Source organism: Truncatella angustata (genome assembly GCF_020726525.1).
Source record: "Truncatella angustata strain MPI-SDFR-AT-0073 chromosome Unknown BKA67scaffold_4, whole genome shotgun sequence".
Classification (NCBI taxonomy): domain Eukaryota; kingdom Fungi; phylum Ascomycota; class Sordariomycetes; order Amphisphaeriales; family Sporocadaceae; genus Truncatella; species Truncatella angustata.
In genome coordinates, this window is record NW_025763384.1 from 2,511,074 (window position 1) to 2,531,706 (window position 20,633).

Here is a 20,633-nt window from a genome sequence, read left to right on the forward strand (position 1 = left end):
ACTGCGGAACTATGCCGCCATCTGCTGTAGTTCAACATCAACTTACCTTCTAGTCTAGCTAAATTTAGCGTTACAGGCAAGTAAGTTTCACAAGCCATCCATTCTGGTATGGAGGACTTCCACAGCATCATCGAGCTACTCGTCACCACCATCCTTTCTTCACCACAAAACAAATACCAAGCCTTGAGTTGTCCACACCCTACTATATAACTACAAAATGGCATTGGTAGATTACTCCGACTCGGAGTCGGACGCCGAAACCGTTGCGCAGCCCACCGCAAAGCCCGTGCCAACGCCCACGAGCAGCGCAATAGCGAAGAAGCCTATCCAGAAAGTCGTCGACCGCTCGAACCCGCGCAAGATCGTCGTCAGCCTTGGCGCGTCCTCCGCACAGGACGCCTCTAAGCCAGACGCGAGCAGCGACGAGCCGCCAGCGAAGAAAGCCAGGACAGGCGGCGGCACATTTGGTGGGTTCGCCTCCCTCCTGCCGCCCCCCAAGAACAGAGCACTGCCGCCGGCCAAGAGCAGTAGCACTGGCGGAAACGGCAATGCTGGAAAGGCACCGCCAAGGGTGGGCATCAACTTGAAGACTGGCGCCGCGCCTGGCTTCAGCAGGGATACTGAGTTCGACGATGCCGAAGATGGAGAGGCAAACAACAAACAGCCTTCAATACCTGATGGCCAGAAGCCGGCAGACGAGGTCAAGCTAGTCGGGAAACCGTTGATGTTTAAGCCTCTTTCCGTCTCGAGGAACCCCAAGAAGAAGACAACGAAGGCAGTGGGAGCGATACCCAAAGCAGCCGCGACAGCAGAGAGCCCGGTGCCGGATGTTCATCAAGCACTTGCTGAACCGCCACCGAAGAAGAAAGTATCCCTCTTCTCCATCTCCGCCGAAGCCGACGACGATGTTCTAGATGCCTCCGCGCCAAGCACGGGAGCATACGAGCCCATGTTCTCCGAGGAGTCCACACACGCCACCGATGACTTCGCGGCATACGACGCACAATACTCGAGCACCTACGCGGAGCCGACGAGCTCGACACTGGTGGGAACAGCACCGTCCAACTCCCTGGACTCGATAGCATCAGACATGAACCTCGACGCGGCCGCCCGGCGCGAGCTCTTCGGTCGCAGTGGCATGCCGTCGGCCACCCAGTCGGCCACGCGGGTCATCAACTTCAACACGGATCAGGAGTACGCACACAACGAGGAGCTGCGCGCATCTGGGGAGCAGCAGGTCTACAATCCCGTCCGCGCCATCGCGCCGGGCAAGCACAGTCTCCAGCAATTGGTCAGGCAGGTGCACAACCAGAAGGACGCGCTGGAGGAGAGCTTTGCCAAATCAAAGACCAATCAAAAAGAGGCTGGCCAACGGTACGGGTGGAGATGATTGCATCATATCACTGAAGGCACTATGCATCGTCCGACAAGAAGATGTCCGACCTGCCAGGTAAACTTCCTCGCCAGGAATGGGAAATTGCGAGTGTAGGCATCGATAACGACGCACTTCACGGCGTCAAGGTAAATACCCGTTGAGTTCAGAGATGGCTAGGTAAATTTGACCGTCACAGTATCTCGGAATCTACTACAAGTCCATACTTATCCGATACTTCATTCCACGCCATGTCCGCTGGAGAGAGGATATTCACAAGGAGCAGGCAGTCTCGAGTCGTCAAGAGACAGCAAGCCACAGATTTCATCAGTCTCAGCAAGGCGGAAGAAGACCGAAGTCCAGATAATCACTTGTCCGAAATGCGAGAAAAGTGTTTCGTTATAGAGGATAATTTTGATATCTGTCATATACTCATGCAACGTGGCTAACTATATATACTGAGGAGAATAAAAAGGCGCTCCTTGAAAATGCTGGACAAACAAAAACAGAACAAGATCGCTCTTGCAGGCCGCAATTGGTTCTATATATATACACTTGAAATTTTTTTTTAAACCTCCGCATCATTGCTTAGCACGTCTCGACGGCTGCCGTTCGTCCTCCGTTCCAGCCATCTCCCTTGAACAGGAAACCCCACTCGCCCCGGGTGACGGGCGATATGTCATCATACCCGTTCGGCGTGGCGGGGCCCATTCGCTGCTGCTGGCTGGTCCGCAGCCTCTGGATCACAGGCGAGACCGCCATTTCGGAGGGCAGGCCGTGGTGGTCCCGCCGGGCCAGCATCTCGTCGATGCCGTTCCAGAAGGACATGCCGTGCTTGGCTGCCCCGGCGGTATTGGGCTTCGCCGTGACGTCGCCGTCGTTCTCTTCTTCTTCCTCGTCCGAGAAGACGTCGATGTTGATGATGAGCTCGTCTTGGGTCGACGACGAGGACGAAGCGGTGGCCACGGGTTTCACGGGGATGGGTCTGATTGCACTCGGCTTCTTCACGTCGGCCACGGCGGGCTCTGGTGCCTCGAATTTGGTCTGCAGCTTCAGAATGGGTGTGTGCGCCTTTGGCTTCGGTGATGGTGGCTGCCCGATCTTGGGCACGGGCTTGCTCATCTTGGTGGCCACGACACTCATCTTGAGGGGCCATTCCTGGTTGTCTTCTTCCTTTTCCGTGTTTGCTTTCGATGCCGTAGTGATGGTTGCAGTGACTGCTGCTACTGCTGCTTTTGCTGCTGTATTTCTCGCTGCCGCCGCCGCCTCTCCAAAGGCACCGACGCCCATGGCGCCTCCGTATGCACGTCGGTACATTCGCTCCACGTCGCCCAGGGCACCAGCGCTGACACCAATCCACACGTAGCTACCATACAGCTCCCGTCTCTCGAGTCTGCGGCCGCCTCGGCTGAGGACGAGCCGGCGCAGCTCGTCGACGGCGTCCTCGATTCTGGACTCGCGCTCTCGAGCGTCTTCATGGCCACGAAGAGTGGTTCGCGCATACGCCGCCAGCGCCGACTTAAATGTGTACAGTCTGTCTAGACCGAGCAGGGTGAGGCCCTCGGAGGAGAAGAGGACTTCATTTTGGCGAATGGAGCGCCGGATAAGATCGGTGTCCAGTCCGCACGATGATGCGGAGGAGGTGGGGGGCAGGAAGCCGGTTCCGGTGTGGAATTTGCGCTCAGCCTTGGAGATGGTGCGGCGTAGGATGTATTCTTCCTTGGGCGAGAGCGAGGTTGTGTGTAGGAGACGGATGCCGAAGGGGTTTGGGCCGCCGGCTGAGGCCGTGGACGATGTCGAGGAGGCTGATGATGTAGACGTCGACGTGACGGCTGAATAGGGTGTTGCTGGTGTGCACGGTGTGGCAGGCGTCGATGGCAACCTTCGCAGGCTGCCAAGTAGGGTGTGGCTTTGGGGCTCGGTGGAATGAGGTTGGAAAGTTGGAGATGTTGCCGCACTTCTCGATGAAATTCCAGAGGCTGTGGTCGAAGTCGAAGCGGTAGAGCCACCTGTTCCGCGGCGGACGAGTTGTCTCAGTCCGGCCACCGGCGCTACCAATCGTGACGGGGATAATGGACCGGAAGACCAGCTGAACTCGGGGGACGCTGGAACTGAGACCGAAGATGTAGGGGTTGCACATGGCAGCGTTGATGACGGGAGCTGATAATCTTTTCTCACAACGACCAGTGTGATGTGCAGCGCCTTGCGTGATAGTCTCCTGGAAGCATACTCGAGGGCTTGTGTAAGATGTGGTGGTAGGCTCTGCGAATCTAAGATGGAGGGTCCAGCCTCAAGCGGTGAGGATATCCGTTGCTTCAGGAGCGACGACATGGCTGTGTAGTACAGTACAATACAAATTGGCGCAGTATGCTCCGTTGGTTGGGTATTACTGGAAGGAGGTGAACAACAGGGACAGAAAGAGGCTGTGAGGCCAAGATGCAGTGCTGGAAATAGTAATAACTAAATAAGTAAACGTCCGGATGTCCAGCGATCCGTATGGCGAAGTTGAGATGATCCAGATCTATGTTGATTAAACCAGAAGCTCGGATGGCAGGCCGTCAATGTAAATATACCGGCTGCAGCTGATGGCTGTGTTCCTCGTTCCTCAGAGAGCAGACCTGCATATCCCGAAATGGGAAGTTTCAGATCGACGGTGCAGGGATGGCTCTGAAACTTGAAACAATGACATGTAGATTGAGGTGAGCAATATACCTCAGATGCATCGGAAACAGCGCACGCGTAGCTTGTACCTCTGGGTTTTCCCCCATCGGGTCGCCCGTTATAAAAAGCACAGAGCATACATGGTAGGCGGCTACGCAAGTCGGTCACCTCGAGTGCAGTGCACAGGAAGCTTAACTTATTTCAGACGAAGAACGGACTTGAAACAGCACAGGGGATCCCCTGGAGGCATTCGTGGGGTCATGGTACGTAGCTCACGGTGGCTTCCTCGGTTGGCATGCTATATCTGGCGATCCCGGCAGGGATCTGATGTGATTCTTATTGTTCCTTCGCCAGAGTCGCTGGTTTCATGGATTTGCGGTGACGAACTCATGAGGTCTGCATGGCGAACGCGGGAATGAGATGCATGCCCAGGATTTGATGGGAGCATGGGTCTGGGCTCTGGGTAGCGTGGCTGCGCAGGGGTTACATAGCAAGTGGCTACAAAGCGGTGGTCCGTTTTTGGCGGCCATAGCGGTCTCATGGAGAGAGGAATTGATTCTTCTTGGCCTGGTCAACCCCAGACCATGTTGGTGCTCACTTGGATGCCACTATCATGGTCCCATGGACATGCCAGGTCTCCAGATACTTAGGCCTATAGACCATCCTGATGGCACGATTGCTTTGGCTTTTTTGGTCCCTTTCCTTTTTTTTTTCTTTCCTTCTCTCTACAGATACTTACTTCCCTGGACTAATTGCTATAGGCAATCATCATGATGCATCTTGTAACTCTCAAATGCTGGGCTAATGAATGACCAGACCATGCCACACCGTACGTGCCATTCCCACTCTTGACCCTCATTCTAATTGCTGTCTCAAAGATCATGTGCACGTCAGTCCTTGCAAGGCCATTCTCTCTCTTCAACGTGCTGTCCTCCTGCTGATGACGAGCCATATCCACCAAGCTATCGTAAGCTCTGTTTGGCCAGCCACCCCGCATTGGCTCGGCGGTTAGAGGACAAGAATAGCACCAGCATCCCCCTGCGAGCCCTTTCATCCCTGTTTCTCGGTAATTCTTATCACACCTTTTGCTTCCCTAGCTGACCTATTCGAGTATGGCCAAGCTGCAGCTCAATAAAAATAGGGAGGCCGATCGAATCTACAACACACGATCTTCGGCAATTGGAGCCGCTGATTGAACCGTAATCATATATTGATTAAGAGCCATGAGCTTGCTGAATACCTTAAAATCATATTGTCCCGGGTCTGGTCTAGTTCTGTGACGACTTTAACTGGACTGCATATCCCGTCCGTTGCCCGACCTAAATTAAGATACTCTTCATCCTTCTCACAAGTCTTTGGCCTTCATTTTACAAGCTACCTCCCTGGGTCGCGCACAGGGGGCACGAGAGGGCATCAAGAATTTATCGCCGCCGGCAGTCAGATCTTCCAGCCAATAGGACCCCAAAATAGTAGTTCCAGCCGTACAACTTCGCTTCCTCTTGTTCATATCTTTTTATATCTTCTAGTTAACCGCTCAATTTTACTTGGATAATTGTGGAATTCGTAACTAACGTGCGCCCAATCTTGGAGTGGATCAAACTAGACATAACAATCAAGGACGGCAGTGACCAATACTACCTTGCTTTCGCGGACTATGGGCGAAACTCCTCAACCGAATTATCGACTTTATTTTTAGCAGTAGGCTTCGTTGATAATGACTTCAACTTGCGTTCAAGTTTTGTCCACGGTGGAATTACCCGCTCAGGAAGGACAGTTTTGTCACGGGAGTCTGAAAAGTAACTTATTGGTCACGGCCATGTCTATTTCAAGACCATCATCTAAATCATATCAAGGGGATGTAGGTTCGGCCAATCTCAGACAGAGATTATCCCCATCGTCAAGTCGTAATGCCCTATGTAATGTCGTAAACCCATGCTGCAGACGCTGCTAGGCAGACCTGCTCGCGCTTCCGAAGATTTTCTTCCACGAGATCAATCAGAAAAATAAAGAAAAATAAAAAACCAATACCGCTGCGGAGTATTTGTCCTTCGTTGAAACGCCTGCACACCTATGCCATGCATCCACAACATTTTCTCAAAGAACTCCATTCGCCAAACCCCTGGGACTAGATCAGAAAAGAGTCGTTGTAATGACGACCTGCCAAATGAACCGTTTGAGACTGCAGTCAAGCACCAAGTTCCAATGCACCCTCAGTCTTGACTTTGGTTCTGTAGTGAAGATGGCTACAGCTAGACGTCACCCAGATCGATTGGTTCTGATGAGCCAACCGAGTTATCCCAATCTTTTAAGACATCAGTTCATAATCTTCTAGGGTTTCAGAGGTGGAATCACTCCACATACCGGAAGCATCCTCTTCAACCTCATCAACCATCAACCGACCAAGTTCAGGGATGACTATGACATCGAGTCAGCACGGTCGCTTACATATCTATCGAAGCAACTTACCTGGCTTGAACTCGGCGTACTTGATATCCAGTTCAGGATGAATATGAGCGTTAGCGTCAGTAAAATATACAGCACCGCATTGAATTGCCTCTTGTAAAGGCAAAACGCTTTCCCTGGGTGCTTGCGCATTACGTTCAACATAGGCCTCCTGCAAATATAACAAGCAGTTGATTGTCAGATGTTTACCAGTAGTGACCAGTTCTTGGGCTTTTTCCACACCATGCTCTTCCTCAACGAAGACGGACGGCTCAGGACCTAGGCCCCAGAGGACCTCTTCAAGAAACTTGTCCACCTGTTCTCGTACGCTCGAGTCCATGTGGCCGATCAGAGCTGGCGCCCAGCAAGCAAGCTCCTGAAGACTCCTGATGTATACCGCTGTTGGATCCGGTTCACTTCTTCTTGCCCCCTCAAAGATCCGCTTGAAGAACGATAGGTAGGCCATTCCTTCAACATTGGCCGGAGATCGGCATTGGAAAACCACATCTCTGATCAAGTTATGCACATGCACTGCATTGCTGCTATAACGGACGTACCATACAGCCGCTCGTAAGTAACCAGCAACAGGCGGTGCATTCTGTTGGCAGTCTGTGATACCCAATCGCAATGTGATGAAGACTTGTTGATCCATCATCGGGCTGAAATCTATGAGACGCCGGCATATAGACTCAGTTGCCTTGAGATTTTGGCCGTGCTGTATCAATTTATCAACGAAGGTACTGTTCTGCGATCTGGCCCACTGCCTGTGTATTTCGTTAACCTCATCACTTGTGTATGGTACCGATTGATCTTCATCTTCGAGAACTAATTGTAAACGACCCTGGGATGAGTCCACAAAATCACGCTCATCCGGGTCCAACTGATCCATCAGCAAATCAATTAAGGATATAATGGCTTCGTAGCTCGGCGGCCGTTGTCGCCTGAAGAGCGTTGTAGCTAACCGGGCGTATTGTGGGGGAAGCTCCTGGTCTGTGGCGTCTGCAGTGACAATCATGATGAGCTTCAGGAGGTAATTTTCTTCGAGGAGAGTAGCTATTTCCAACTTCCCCATCATGGCAAATGACAGAATTACGTGAAAGAATTCGGGCCAGGCCCGGAGACTGTTGTGGAAAGACTCGAACAGTGTGCTGAACATTCGCACAGCTGCAGTAAGGAAAGAAGGCCTGACGTCATAAATGTCGATATCAGTGCTGTCTTCATCACCTTCGAATGGTGGGTCGTATTCCTCCCGATGATGCAGCTTTAGACTTTTCAGTACATGAATAAGCAAGTTTCCTGTTGCGTGTCGGACCGGTGCTTCTGCGTTGCGGAGCAGCAGCATTCGCAAGGCTTCAGTCCTGGCTCTGAAATAATCGAAGAAGCATAGGCAGCATGTGATACATCGATGGCACGCTTGACTAACTATCGAATAAAGTAGTTGAAAGTCAGGAATGTCCTTTGCTCGAGATGCAATCTGGTCGAGATGACCCAGAGCAACATGCATAGCCAAGTTTTCAACCTTGTGACTGTGGGAGCAGGAAGACCCCCATGTGCGTACAAGGATCTCCTTCACAAATGTGATGTGGGAGGGTTCGTTAGTACAGTATCTGTGAACAAGACCCCAGTTGTCTTCTTTGATACTCATCTCGATATCGGGCTTGAGATCAACCCGCGCCGAGCCCTTCATGCTCATCGTTGACCGGCTTTGGTCTTTTTTCAAGGTCGAAGATCGTTGATAAAAGAGCATGTAGGCGCTGTAGGCTTTCTCAAACCCAAGCCCACCATCGAATCGAGATGCGAGATCCTTCCCGCCAAAACAAGAGCCCTCAAGATTCATTGGATCCCAAGGAGAGACAGTATCATCGTTGAACTCGAACCAGGATTCGGTTTTGGAGGAGCTAGGTCTTTCGCGGATGTATGAGTAGTAATGCCCAGACTCTGCGGTACCCGAATGCACCAACACGCCTACAAGCTCAAACATATCAGGCTCAGCATCTCCGGAGGGCTTGCTGAGGTGCTCAACCTTGAAAGGGGCCAAGTCAATCTCCTTGGGAAAAGCAAAATGATCGTTGATCTTGTTGCGCTGGAGAGTTCTGAGGTCAAAGCTGAACCTTTTGAGGTGGAATATCACGTTATCAGGTATCTCCTTAAGGCAAGCTCTCTTGACGGCGTCAACATGGCGGTTGCACTTTTCGCACTTGTATTTGTTATCACCCTCCATGACCTCACCGTCGACATAGGCCTGTAAGCTGTCTTGAAGACTTGATATGCCCTTAATATCGCACTGAATCGCGGAGAATGGCTCAATCCGCTCAGAAATGTGTTCGCATTCCTTAGACTTGACCTGCTGCACCAACTGCCCACCATAGATCGATCGGAATTTTTGTTTAGCTTTCCCACTTGACATCTGTGATTCCCATCGGTCGAATAGGAGATTGTAGAACTCGTCGACATCCATCTGGGTGTGGATATCAATTGGAGTTTCTTCGTACGTCATTATCTGCCCAACGCAGGCGCTCGGATCAATGGACCGACGTATGCTATCTTGAAGTTCCGAGAACAATAGCTGCGTTTCGTAGAGTAACTTGTGTGTATTGGTATTCGGTACTGGAACTTGCATCATGAAGCGTCTGAACTGTGGGTTCATGAATAGCTGAGTGAATAAGGAGTTCAGGTAACAAGTATTGGAAAGGTTTCGCAGTCCGACATGGCCGCCGGGTGCACGTACGGCTTTGGAGCGCTCGAAGCCCTGTGGTATGTCGTACTTGTAGGGAATGCTGTCTCCTGATTCTTCGTCGTATGATACCAGACCGTTGAGCGCATGAAGAACAATCAAGTTGTGCTCGTCGCTGACTTTGGAAAAGAGCGAGAAGATTCCCGTGAGCATACCTCGGGTCTCAGCGTTCAGCACAACGCGCGGGACGAGCGGCCCTTGCGGATCTTCGTGAGGAAATAGATGCTTGTGGAAGAGCTTGCGAGTAAAACTGCTTGAGAGTTGTAGCTTCTCGTGCTCAACCATATGCTTAACCCCGAAGTACAGAATCGAGATCAAGCCGCGCGCAACAGTATCTGTTTGATCCGGATACGACACATCCTCTGTGCATGTGTAGGATAGTATCAGTTCTCCACATTGCTTTATGCAAGATTGCATGTCCAACACGCTGGAGTCTGCTTCGACCAATTTCTGCATAAGTGTATATGATAGTGTCAAAGATTCCTCACATCGAGTTGATTCGCCTGCAGTGTAAGGCAAGAGTGCCGAGACTACAGGCCAGAATAACTCTGTGAATTGCAGTGGTGTGACGCTTGAAACACTGTAATTGTAAGTGCACTTATCCTTGATGAGCTTGGCTGTGTTTTTTCGCATGAAAGGTCGGTTGTCGAAAAGGAGATCTCGAATGATTTTGCCAAGGGCAGTCTGTTGCTGGAAATTTCCCCAGAATTCATTTGTCTTCGAACAGCATTCGAGCAATGCTTCTAATGCGCGATTCGCAACATCAACGGCATAGCTGGAATCTTGCGCAGCAATGGCTTCAGAGAGCAATGTCACCATTCGCTCTTGAAGTTCTCGAGTGAGGAGTGAGGAGACAGCCTGCGTATTTTCCGAGTCTTTCAACACATCAGGACCAATTACCAAACATCTGCTGGAAAGAGTCTTACCTGTCAACAACTGCACAAACGTCTCCAGCAGATGGAAACTGAGCTCCATCTGCAAAGATTCAGAAGGGCAGCGAGCAATGACTTCTGGGTCCTCTATTGCGGCCGTGACAAGAACCATGGCTTTCATGAGGGCCTCTTCTTGGTCGGGCGTAGCCTTATGGCAATCATCCGTCGATGGTCGGCTTACCTGCATGGCCTGCGCCTTCAAGCGCCGAGTGTTCAATGACTCACGCAGGGCATGAATCGTGTAAAGACACTTGAACGGCTCCCCTAGAGGGAAAACGTCCAGGTATGATGTCGCAGGGCTCTCAAAGGCCTTCAGAATCGAACCATCTGCGGGTAACTTGACCAAGAAGTGGTAGACCTGAGCAACTATATTTAGTAACATATATCAAATGTTTAGAAGATATGCCTCACCTCTTTGGCTAGTCTCTCCCCCATACTAAGATAATCCCATAATGCTTCGAAATGGTTCAAAATTTCAATTTCAAGAGGTGATGCGCCGGGCTTGATATTGACCGGTGTAGAGACCGCATCAGATTCTTTTTTCACCAAAATGAGGCCGTTGTGGATCTTGAGTTCCTCCAAAGACTTGCATATTTGGTCTGCAGTTGGTGTTAGGGGCGCTCCACGATAGAATATGCGGTAGTTGTCGAAACCCGTTGCCTCCCGAATGCTAGCTAACAGAGAAGCAGCCGTGTTCTGCCTGCCGATCGCGAGAGGCTTCAGATCAGTTTGTTGGTCACCGTCAAAGGACTGGACTTTCAGGTCTGCTGGCTCCCCCTCGACCACACTGGGCGATTGCAGCATGAGAGACCTCAGGTCTGGAGCAGCAAAATGGTGAGATTGATCTTGCAAAACCGCAAGAAATGCTTGTAGCACGTACAACGACCTGGTGAACCTGAGTTCATGATCATTGAGCTCGCTACCTTCAAATGTAATCATGTTATCTTCATTGCCGTGTGTCAATATGCCCGACTGAGACAGTGCTTTTGCAGCATCTGCCATTTGCTGGAGGCATCGATTAACAAGCGCGAAATGCACCTTGCGCGCGCGGTCCAACGGGAATGAAGTGATTGATTTTCCCTTGACGTAGATGTCGTTCACCAATATGTCAATCGCCTGCCTTTCGATGGTCTGAGGAAGCGCCTTGAGTATCATCTGCCAGAGGAGTTCCAGAACTCCGTTATCAGAGTCACGCTCTCCATCAAGGGCTGTATCGTTCACATCAGTCGCGAGTGGCACCAATGCTTGTCGCAGAAATTGTAATGTACCGGAACAATACAGCTCAGGCGACAGTTGTGGAAGGTGGTCTTTCAAGCATATGATCAGGACAGGGTTCGGCGAGCGGGTGTTTTTCAAGGCAATATTCAATGTATGCCAGCCCATCATTCTGTCATCTTGAGATGCCGCGGCTTCTCCAACCAATAAGCGCCAAAACTTTGCCACGGTTTGAGGCTGAAATGAAGCACTGTATTCAGCAATGATGTGTTCGATGAGGTTACGGCGCGCAGTGCCCAACGGGGATGCGTACACTTGCCTGAATCCAAGCGCTCGCGCATTTGTGATCGTAGCCTCTAGCTCTTCTGCGAGAAGCCGAGGAAAATCACGTTCTTTGACCAGAACAGCAAGATCTTGGGTCAATGCTGGACGAATCAATCGAAAGAGTACATGTAGACTTCCGGTGGTGCTTTGTGTCTTTAGCGAGATGTCAGTTAGACACTCCTGGAGAAGCTCGTGGCGCAGGCTTTGGTTCGCGTGGTTCAGAATCTCGAACAGCTTACTGGCTGCAAAGTCACACGTGTCCATGTGCTCTGAAAAGCCTTGGGCGCCGCTGATGGAGGCTTCCTGCACCAGCCGTAGACAGAATTTAGCGACATTTGGGACCAGCTCAGGTTGTTTGTTCGTGATAGTCAGAATAATTGTATCACAGAGCTCTCTCATGGGTGGGGTGAAGGCCTCCGCCGGCAGGCTTTGAAACTTGTGAACCAGGTATGCCAGAGCTTCTCTTCCGAAATGGCTAGCCGTCTTCGCCATCATCTTGTTCAAAGCATCGGATATCCTGGGATCTTGGGTTGTGGTCATAGTCTGCCAAAATAGATCTGTCTGCTCGGAACCGTACGTTTCAGTGACACCTAAGAACCCGATGATATTGAAACCGTCTATGATGAGCTCGGGATGACAGGTAGGTCCGAGAAGATAATTCACAAGCCCCGTCGCTGTTAGTCTTGTGGATAGATGCTTCAGATAATCGCTGGCGCCGTCCATACGGTAATCTTGACACTTCTTCCACTCGTAGACGAGAATACTTGCAAGATAACTTAGGGACGCTACACGCAGCTGCATTTGGCGAGATGTTATCATCCTAGTGAGTTGCTCAAATCGCCATTCCTGGAGCACAGCATCAGCAACAAAGGCTTCTGGGAGAGAAGGGTGTTGCTTTTGTAGGATAGCTAGCATATTTGTCGCATCTGTAGAGGATGACTGAAGACCGATTCGTAGCAGATTGCTCAAGTGAAACAAAATGGGTTGTACCAGATCGGATGATAGATGGCTTGGGGACTTTTCGACTACGTGGCGCAAAGCTGTCGACGCCGCCGTGAAAATCCTAATGGCCAAGGTCAAATTCTTTTGTGGTCGTGTCGGCAACCCATTGTATGATGCCAACAACCGAGTTACATGAATATTACTGTCGCTAGCAATGTTGTCGGCTAGTTCACATATCCTGGTAAGGTATTCCATTACCTTCCTCGGGCTGTGACTTGACTGGGCTGAGACGGACTCTGCCAGTCGTACTAGTCTCATCATCGATGGGTCCTTGGCTTCAGGCTCCAATTCTCTCTGAAACATTTCCAACAAATTCGCATTGTCAACCACGACTTCTGCTGCATAGCCGTTCTGTAACTGGGGCTCTTCGCGTCGACCAGTAAGCACGCCTAGACAGTGAAGGAATTCTGTACAGACTAAATCAACATCTTGAAGCTGCTTGTCCGCTAATTTGTCAAGGAGTCGATTGTCCAACTTCACCAAGTGTGCTGCCAGTCTAGGGATAAACGACAGCAACTGCGCCGCAAGCTCGCGAGTGGTGGAATTCTTGGAGAGAAAATTCCTGCGCGAATAGATGGTCTGAAACAGCTCGGGCAGCGTCTGCCAAAGCAACCGCACGTCTACAGCGGACCTGACTGCTAGCTCGGCAGCGGGGACGTCTGTCGTGGCATGTTGCAAGTATCTCTCGAACCAGGCATTCAGCTGAACCAAAACTTCGTCGAAATGTACAGCTACCCAGTAGATTAGAAAAAAATACAAGGAAACAAGACGGAAGCTCGAGAGAACAAAATGAGTGTTCGAGCGCGACAAGTCAAGTGTACTCACGTGTTGCGAAGAACGAGTTTAATCTTACGACTGTATCGTAGAGGCCTGTCTCGGCAGTGTAGTAGGGAAATGTAAGCAATATCGAGGTGATGTCTACGTGAGGAATAGTAGACCGTACGCCTATGAGCTCCAAATCGTCGTCATCGTCATCGTTCACGGGTTCGACGACAACATCGGAGCTAGTTGCAATCGACGGTGAGGACGAAGCGTCGGGGGGTGGCTGCCTCATGTCCATCTCTGGCTGTTCCACGCTGGGTTTGACGTCTTCAGCCCGATGCCGTCCCTTGGTTGCCGAGGGAGAGGCTGGGTCTTTTTGAACATTGCTATGGCCATTTCGAAGATTGATCGTGACCTTGCTCGACTGGGGCTCCGACGAGGATGGCTCCGTAGGCAGATCCGACTGTTGCGGCGGCGTGCTAGGGACAGCAGGCTCTAGGCTATCGACTTTCATGGTCGCTTCGTTCTCCGCTACGGCCTCGGCTTCAGCGCCAACCTCAGGTACAGACTCGGGATGTGGCGGTAGAGTATCGGTGGACCTGCTTCGGGAGCCTGCTAGCGATGTTCGGCGGCGCTTTCGCGAGGAAGAACTGGCGTCGACGAAAGGGTTTGGACGCGTGAAGCCGGGCTCAGAAGATCCAGCTCGTTCTCGCAAATCGTCGGGTTTTGGATCTTGTTCCATCTGGCTGGCGCTCGAGCGAGCTCTGGTCGCCAATTGTGCTCGAGGAGGATCGAAGCTTTTGGCGTTCGCGCGAGAAGGCTCGGCGGCTTGCAGGCTTCAGTATTAGCATGTGGGTTGACTGGAATGTGTGGGGGAGGAGGGATAAACGCTGAAAAGGCAGCAGAGCAGGTATACAAAAAGCAGTGAAAGTAGAAACGAATTATCGACGAGAAGTAGGTGGTATGATTGTTGGGGGATGGAAGAAAGGGGGGACGGGCTCTTTCAGGCTTATAGAGTATAATGACAACTGGACTAGTAAGGACAACTACTAGTCTTAGGCTGAAGCTGATGCTGAAGCTGCAGTGATGATCAAAGACAAGCTCCCCAGCTACTTTTTTGGTGGTGATCCAGCAGTGACGCAGGACTGCCTGATTAGAGATTGGAGAGCACTAGAAGTGGGGGTGGAGAGGGGCGTGTTTAGCGAACACTGTGGGGGATTAGGGAGCTCTGCTAAGCCCTGCTATAAGCTCTGCTATAAGCTCTGCACGCCGAGCAACTGCCCAAAGCTGCCCCTGTAGCCTTGGAATGCTGGGATGAAGCGTGCCAGGTAGTGCTAGTACATGGTGCTGGACGGAGAATCGAGTATGGAGTACGGAGTACGGAGTAGCGGAAGGCTAATCATTGCCCATGTGAATGGACAGAGCTACACTAGGAACCGGGAGCAGGCACCTGCAGCATCACCGTGGAGCCTAGTATAACAAACTGATGCAAAAGATAGAAAGCCAAAAGCTTACCTTGTGAATCAAGAGTCGGAGAATCGATGATGCAATGCTCACATTGAAGGATGCTTTATACTAATAAAATAAAATAAAACTTCGTCGTGGTCCTGTATGCAATGCTGTGATACATTCGTCAATTTGCAAAAGAATATCGATGTGTCGTTGTGTCGTCGTGTCGTCGTCGTGGTGTCGCTGGGAAAGAAAAGTTGACGGGATTGGTGAATGCGAGTGTTGTGCGGTTGGATGCTTGGCAGTTGGTTCTTGGGAAAGCTCAACCAGCTGGCGCCAACCTCAGCTCTGCCCAACGGAGTTCAATGTCGCAATCTGGTCGAACAAACGTACAATGTGGACACTATCTGTTTTGTGCCTGGTTACATGTTCAATCTAGTAAAACCAAATTTGAGAGACATGCATCCATAGAGGAACTTCCGGTAGAAGTCGTGCTTGTTGATTCTTTGGAGTGGGAATGAAAGTAATAACACACCCACCTGCACGTGCAGATGTGGCAACAAGTTCTGGTCTCTACTGTAGGCGATGGGCGACGCCTGCTCATGTGATTTGGTACAAATGTAGCAGACACAACTCTCTTCGGGCACTTTGTTGGTGCCAGCTAACCTAGGCAGTTACATACATTCTTCACTTGAGCGTTGTGACACTTCGACGTGTTATGCTTTAATGGCCTTGGTAAACTACGACCTTCTTCGCCAGTCTTCTGCACATACTGTAGACCAGGATCGATTAGGACCAACTATAAGAATATTGCCCTAGATTAACCGAAGATATCTTGTTTAGCTTCCTCTCACTAGGGGATGTCTTCCTGGTGCAATGAGAGGATAAGACCTCAATATCTAGTGGTTGCTTGTGCTTGCTTGATCTAAACCCAGCTGGTCCTTGAAGACGACGTTTGCTCGGTGATAGTGCATCAGCCAAAGCTATCCGGCTTGACCTGTGCCTGTAACGGAAGCACCCAGAGATATTCCCTTTTCTGTCATTTTTCATTCATTATTCTTTAAAAAAAAATAAAAATTTTATACATAAATAGATGTATGATGCTTGTAGGTTGATTACCCTCAAAAGCTGTTGTTCTACGAAATACTTCTCCTGCATCTGGGATTCCCATCCCATCGTTCAATTATCGGCCTTGCACTCACTAGAGGCTTGGCAGACGCGAGATTATGGATGCGCGTCTGGCTCTTTTGACGCGTGAAGGGTCCCCATCAAACCTTGAGCCAGGTTTTAGTATGGTGCTAACGCAGGTCGATGGCGCGAAAACGGACAACATGCAAGAGCCCATGCAGTCCAAATGTTGAATATGTATCCGAATAGAGCTCGCTCATTGACGACGGGTCTTTGTGATGGGTTTTATCAAACCAGGTGCGTTTGAAACACATTCCCGGCAAAGCTCAGGGTAAATGTTGCCTCACACAATTACGAGCAACGTATTGAGACTTTCATAGTAGCAATGGAGATGCGGAATGGAAATATCAGCTCCAGGCCTATGAAACCAAACAATTCTGCGCCACAAACATCTAGGTAAAACCTATAGATGAATTGAACACATGACAAATGCATACAGCTTAATTAGTATAGGACGATGGTATGAGGTATATCATTTGGTGAGAAGCACTTGCTTTCAGACAGATGCTCAAAGCGGCCCCATGCTCACTGTATCTTGTGCGGGGCGCTCTAGACTACCCGACTCAGAACTTTCAAATCATCCTTGCTTTGTACATCAGAATCTCTATCTACCTCAAAATCACCTATGTTGGAGTCACTCGTTGCACAGTCAATCTGTGTACATTATTCGACAATAGCCACGTCATCTCCGTCCCTTTGAGGGCTGTCATAAGCATGGAGAAGAAGAAATTTGTGTTCCAGCTTGACACGCCTTACACAGCTGTCTCATGGCAAGCTCTCCCTAGGTTCTCTTGTGCTCAATGACTAACAATGATACGTGCAGGCCTCAGATCACATTGGAAGATCAAGACACCATTCTGGAGCTTCTTTGCACGTAAGTTGAGGCATATTTTTATTGTTGCATTAACATGGGCCATTTTCATCCAATACTATTCCGTCATGAGCAAACCTCGAGGTCCAACCTTTGTATTGCTGCGTAGATCGGCTAATTGCCCCTGTAGATTACTCACACCCATCGGGCATCACCGCGCGGAGTATGTAAAGCCGTCCAAGGGAAAGAAGGAGAGGAAAAGGAAACATAAGGAAACGGAAGATGGCGAACCTCAGCCCGCGAGTCCTCCAGCTCCTGAACTCGCTTCCTTTGTCGACGTGGGCCTTTCGGTCGTAACTCGCAACCTGCAAGACAAAGCCGCAAGCGCTGGTGGTAATGGCCCGGAAGTGAGACCTGAGCCCAATACTAGCAAAGAGACTAAATCAAGTCCGCCTAGTTACTCAGCGATATTTGTCGCACGATCTGGGCAGCCTAACACGATCAATAATCATTTGCCTCAAATGGTAGCTGTTGCCTCGAGCAAGACTCCTGCAGAACAAACAGTCAGGCTCGTTGGGTTCTCTAAATCCTGCCAGGATCGATTATCAGAAGCCCTTGGTATACCAAGAGTTTCTGTCGTTGGGCTACGTGAGGATGCACCTGCCTCTAAAGCTCTTGTCGAATTCATTCGGCAACACGTGTCGACGATAGAGATTGCATGGCTCAAGGAAGCTCGAGAGGCAGATTTCAAGGAGACAAAGATTGACACCATTGAAACATTCATTGGTGAAAGGAAAAAGGGCAAACGAGGTGATGGAGTGGGAAATACTCCTTGTTCCCAGAGTGGCATAAGACCAACATGAATGGGGGACTTCAGGGTCCCGTATATGATATGTTATATGACGGTATGATCCGCGAAATATAGCCATATACCTGCGTCATCTTAGTCCGAATCTGTTGAATCTTTTTGCCATCGTCTAATTTAATTTATCAAGGTTCATACACATTTCCGGTCAGCATGGATGCCCCATCCAATGTCATCTGGGGGTGTGATAGTTGAAGAACAATAGCAGCTCTCATAGCATTCGAAGACCACGGCGGTTGGTGGGTCAAGTCAAGTCATATGTTCTGTTCCAGCATTATAGATAGATCCATTACATGACAGGAAACATGTGCTTTGGCACAAGAGAAGACATCCATGGTTTGACACATTGTTCACTAGACTGCATGACAGCACGTCTATCAGCACAGCCAAGTCATTCATGTGTGTCTCCAAACTGGCGAGGAGTCACTGGTGATCAAATTGATATTTATACAGTTGCCAGGTCACTTGCCTATTTCTCAAGCCACTACTCTACACAAGTCGCCGCATGCCGGCCCCCTGTTGTGGAAGCCGCAACCAGGAAATGGAATAAACAGTAGTCGTCGACACTTGGTGCCTTCCTTCACGATTATCCTTCGTGAGGCAGATACAGGTCCAAGGGTGATGGCCAATATTCATCTAGGCCTGATCGGCTGAGATTTTTGGTAAGAAAACAAGATCCCTCCCCTTCCTTTACAAATCTTCCAGCCACTCTCACATCGCGGATTTTGGTCTAGCTCAACATAGTGAGCACCATCACCTGAGAGTCCTCTTGTTGCCTGGTTTTACACTGACCAAGAACTGGAGTTTCTTCCAAGCCCTAGTCTGCCAAAGTTGTTTCGTTTGTTTCTCCCAGCTTGTTGATCTGCTTGAACCACGATACCCTATCACTTCCTTTCCTTTGTTTGACCTCTGCCGCTCCTTATACATCTTCCATCTTGACAGTCACGATATAAATACGATACCCATGCTCTTTCTACGACGCCATCACGATAGACCAGACTAGGTCTTGACGTCGCTCAGATAGAGAGCCTCTGTGCTTGACTATCCTCGCCCGTAAGTGTCTTTACAAAGTAATTGAGCCACTCTTACCGTCCTAGCGAATTCATTGACAGCTGTCACACATCAGTGGTCCGTCACTTGTTCTGGACCCTCCTCGCATCTTACCCTGCCCAATTGGTGTCTTCGTCAAAGCAGTCAGCAAATACGGAAGATCGTTTTTCTTCTGCCTCCTTTCAGATCGTAAGTCGCATGTCCTTGTCACCAGCGTTCGGTCCGTAGTCAATCTCTTTTGAATTTACGCTCCTCTGAAGTGATGCTGTTATTTTATCCCAACCTGACCCGCAGACTTCACAGAATAAGTAACAAGTGCACTGAAGCGAAACATCTCTCAACTTAACACCATGTCTGCCCAAGGCTACAGTTTCGAGGAGCAGATGCAATTCGCGAAAGAGCTTCGAGATGCGTACAACAAAGATGGCAATGGAACCCACAACCTTCGTGGTAGAGGCATTAGAGTCGGTAGGGGTTCTTCAAGTGGCCATGGAGGACGCTTCAGCTCGGCTTTAGCCAAGAGTGAAAGCTCTGTAACGTCTAGTGTTACATCGCCTTTCTCGCCTTCTCAGTACACGTCGCGTCCGGGCGTGAAGACTTCGTTTGCCGGCAATGGTGGCTTTTCTCCCGAAGCCCTTGCCAGAACTTCTTCATTCGCAGGCAACTCCAGTATATCGACTGCTGCTACGGCAAGTCCGAAGCCCACAGAAGAACATCAACGTAACACTCTTCCGCCTCACTTGAGAATCCATTTGCATCACTCGGGAGCAGTTTTGGGGGCCTCTCAATCCACAAACACTTCGACTTCGACGACTGATAAGAACCCCCCTGTTCTTCATCGCAGTACCAACGACCAGAAGAGGGTTGTACCACGTTCAAATGACTCCGATGTACCCGTAAAGCGCGCTCGCAAGGATTGCTCTGCCGACATTGACCGACAGAACGGAGTCCCTATCGTGGATTCACTCAGACGCAACGTTATGACCAATGAAGAGAATGTTCCAACTAGAGATTCTCAGGATCAGCTTTCTAGTACGGCTGGAGTCGAACTGAACATGACTTCCGAGTTGCCGCTAGTTGAAGCACAAGGTTCGACCGAATCACCCTCGCCAGTTTCAGCCCAGTCAGACACGAACATGCAGCCAGTTCAGTCTCTTCAGCACACTCATAATGTCTCAGACATAGGCAACCTGTATGTTAAGATGGCAGGGATGGACATCGACGATGACAACCCTGTATCTCGCCAATCTGCGAAAAAGCACGGCGGTATCCTCGAGTCCAAGTGGGCCGATAATTCTTGCGGCGCATCGACAGCTGTCAAGCAGGCAATTGCTGATCCGTGGGAGGTTAGTTGATCATTGAAAAGTCAAGTACTGATAGAGGCTAATCAATCTCACAATAGCGATGGATTCCGACACATATCTCGCATCCTACCCCGGCGCCAGCTCATATTGTTAGTCTTCTTGGCGGACAAGACATTGAGAAAAAGTCGAATCTGGGGAAATCTTCTCAAGTGGTACCGAGATCGTACCAAGTTACCCTGGAACAATCCTCCGTTTCGTATGGTCCTCGCCGTGGCAATGGTCGAGGTGGTATGGCTGCTTCAAGATATGCGTCTTGATGAGGCTGTCTGTTCAATCAAGGCGAAGGAACCACAAGAGCTGGTATCCGCTCCTAGCATGGAGGATTGTTCTTTCTTGAAGTCAGCTCCCCTGTCTGCAACCGCTTTCTGCACCGTTTCAGTGCTCTAGTTCATGCTAGACCAAGCTCAATACACCTGAGACCTCTGCACATAACCAACGATGGGACACAAGCAATATGCGATC

The 20,633-nt window shown here is 50.1% G+C and overlaps 5 protein-coding genes across 5 annotated transcripts; 3 read left to right on the top strand and 2 right to left on the bottom strand.

The window, feature by feature from the left end:
• The first annotated feature begins 135 nt into the window (after positions 1-135).
• On the top strand, positions 136-1,507 carry BKA67DRAFT_280382 (mitotic checkpoint regulator, MAD2B-interacting-domain-containing protein). The gene has a single exon (XM_046095939.1). The coding sequence runs from the start codon at positions 218-220 to the stop codon at positions 1,388-1,390; it is 1,173 nt and encodes a 390-aa protein (XP_045958749.1). The 5' UTR covers positions 136-217; the 3' UTR covers positions 1,391-1,507.
• A 373-nt stretch (positions 1,508-1,880) lies between these two features.
• On the bottom strand, positions 1,881-3,896 carry BKA67DRAFT_280388 (uncharacterized protein). Its single transcript, XM_046095940.1, has one exon. It carries the CDS (start codon positions 3,701-3,703, stop codon positions 1,961-1,963), a length of 1,743 nt encoding a protein of 580 aa, XP_045958750.1. The 5' UTR covers positions 3,704-3,896; the 3' UTR covers positions 1,881-1,960.
• A 1,938-nt stretch (positions 3,897-5,834) lies between these two features.
• BKA67DRAFT_565253 (uncharacterized protein) lies at positions 5,835-14,584 on the bottom strand. The gene is made up of 6 exons (XM_046102803.1): positions 13,508-14,584; positions 10,553-13,413; positions 10,136-10,499; positions 6,500-10,084; positions 6,395-6,448; positions 5,835-6,335 (listed from the first exon to the last, which is right to left on the bottom strand). The coding sequence occupies exons 1-6, from the start codon at positions 14,184-14,186 to the stop codon at positions 6,283-6,285; spliced, it is 7,596 nt and encodes a 2,531-aa protein (XP_045958751.1). The 5' UTR covers positions 14,187-14,584; the 3' UTR covers positions 5,835-6,282.
• Positions 14,585-16,400: 1,816 nt separating this feature from the next.
• BKA67DRAFT_565260 (uncharacterized protein) lies at positions 16,401-17,966 on the top strand. Its single transcript, XM_046102804.1, has 4 exons — positions 16,401-16,560; positions 16,635-16,851; positions 16,905-16,955; positions 17,083-17,966. Exons 2-4 carry the CDS (start codon positions 16,796-16,798, stop codon positions 17,753-17,755), a joined length of 780 nt encoding a protein of 259 aa, XP_045958752.1. The 5' UTR covers positions 16,401-16,560; positions 16,635-16,795; the 3' UTR covers positions 17,756-17,966.
• A 1,191-nt stretch (positions 17,967-19,157) lies between these two features.
• On the top strand, positions 19,158-20,428 carry BKA67DRAFT_691500 (uncharacterized protein; the record flags this gene model as incomplete). Its single annotated transcript, XM_046109173.1, has 2 exons — positions 19,158-20,153; positions 20,210-20,428. 2 exons carry the CDS (start codon positions 19,158-19,160, stop codon positions 20,426-20,428), a joined length of 1,215 nt encoding a protein of 404 aa, XP_045958753.1.
• Between the last annotated feature and the right edge of the window lie 205 nt (positions 20,429-20,633).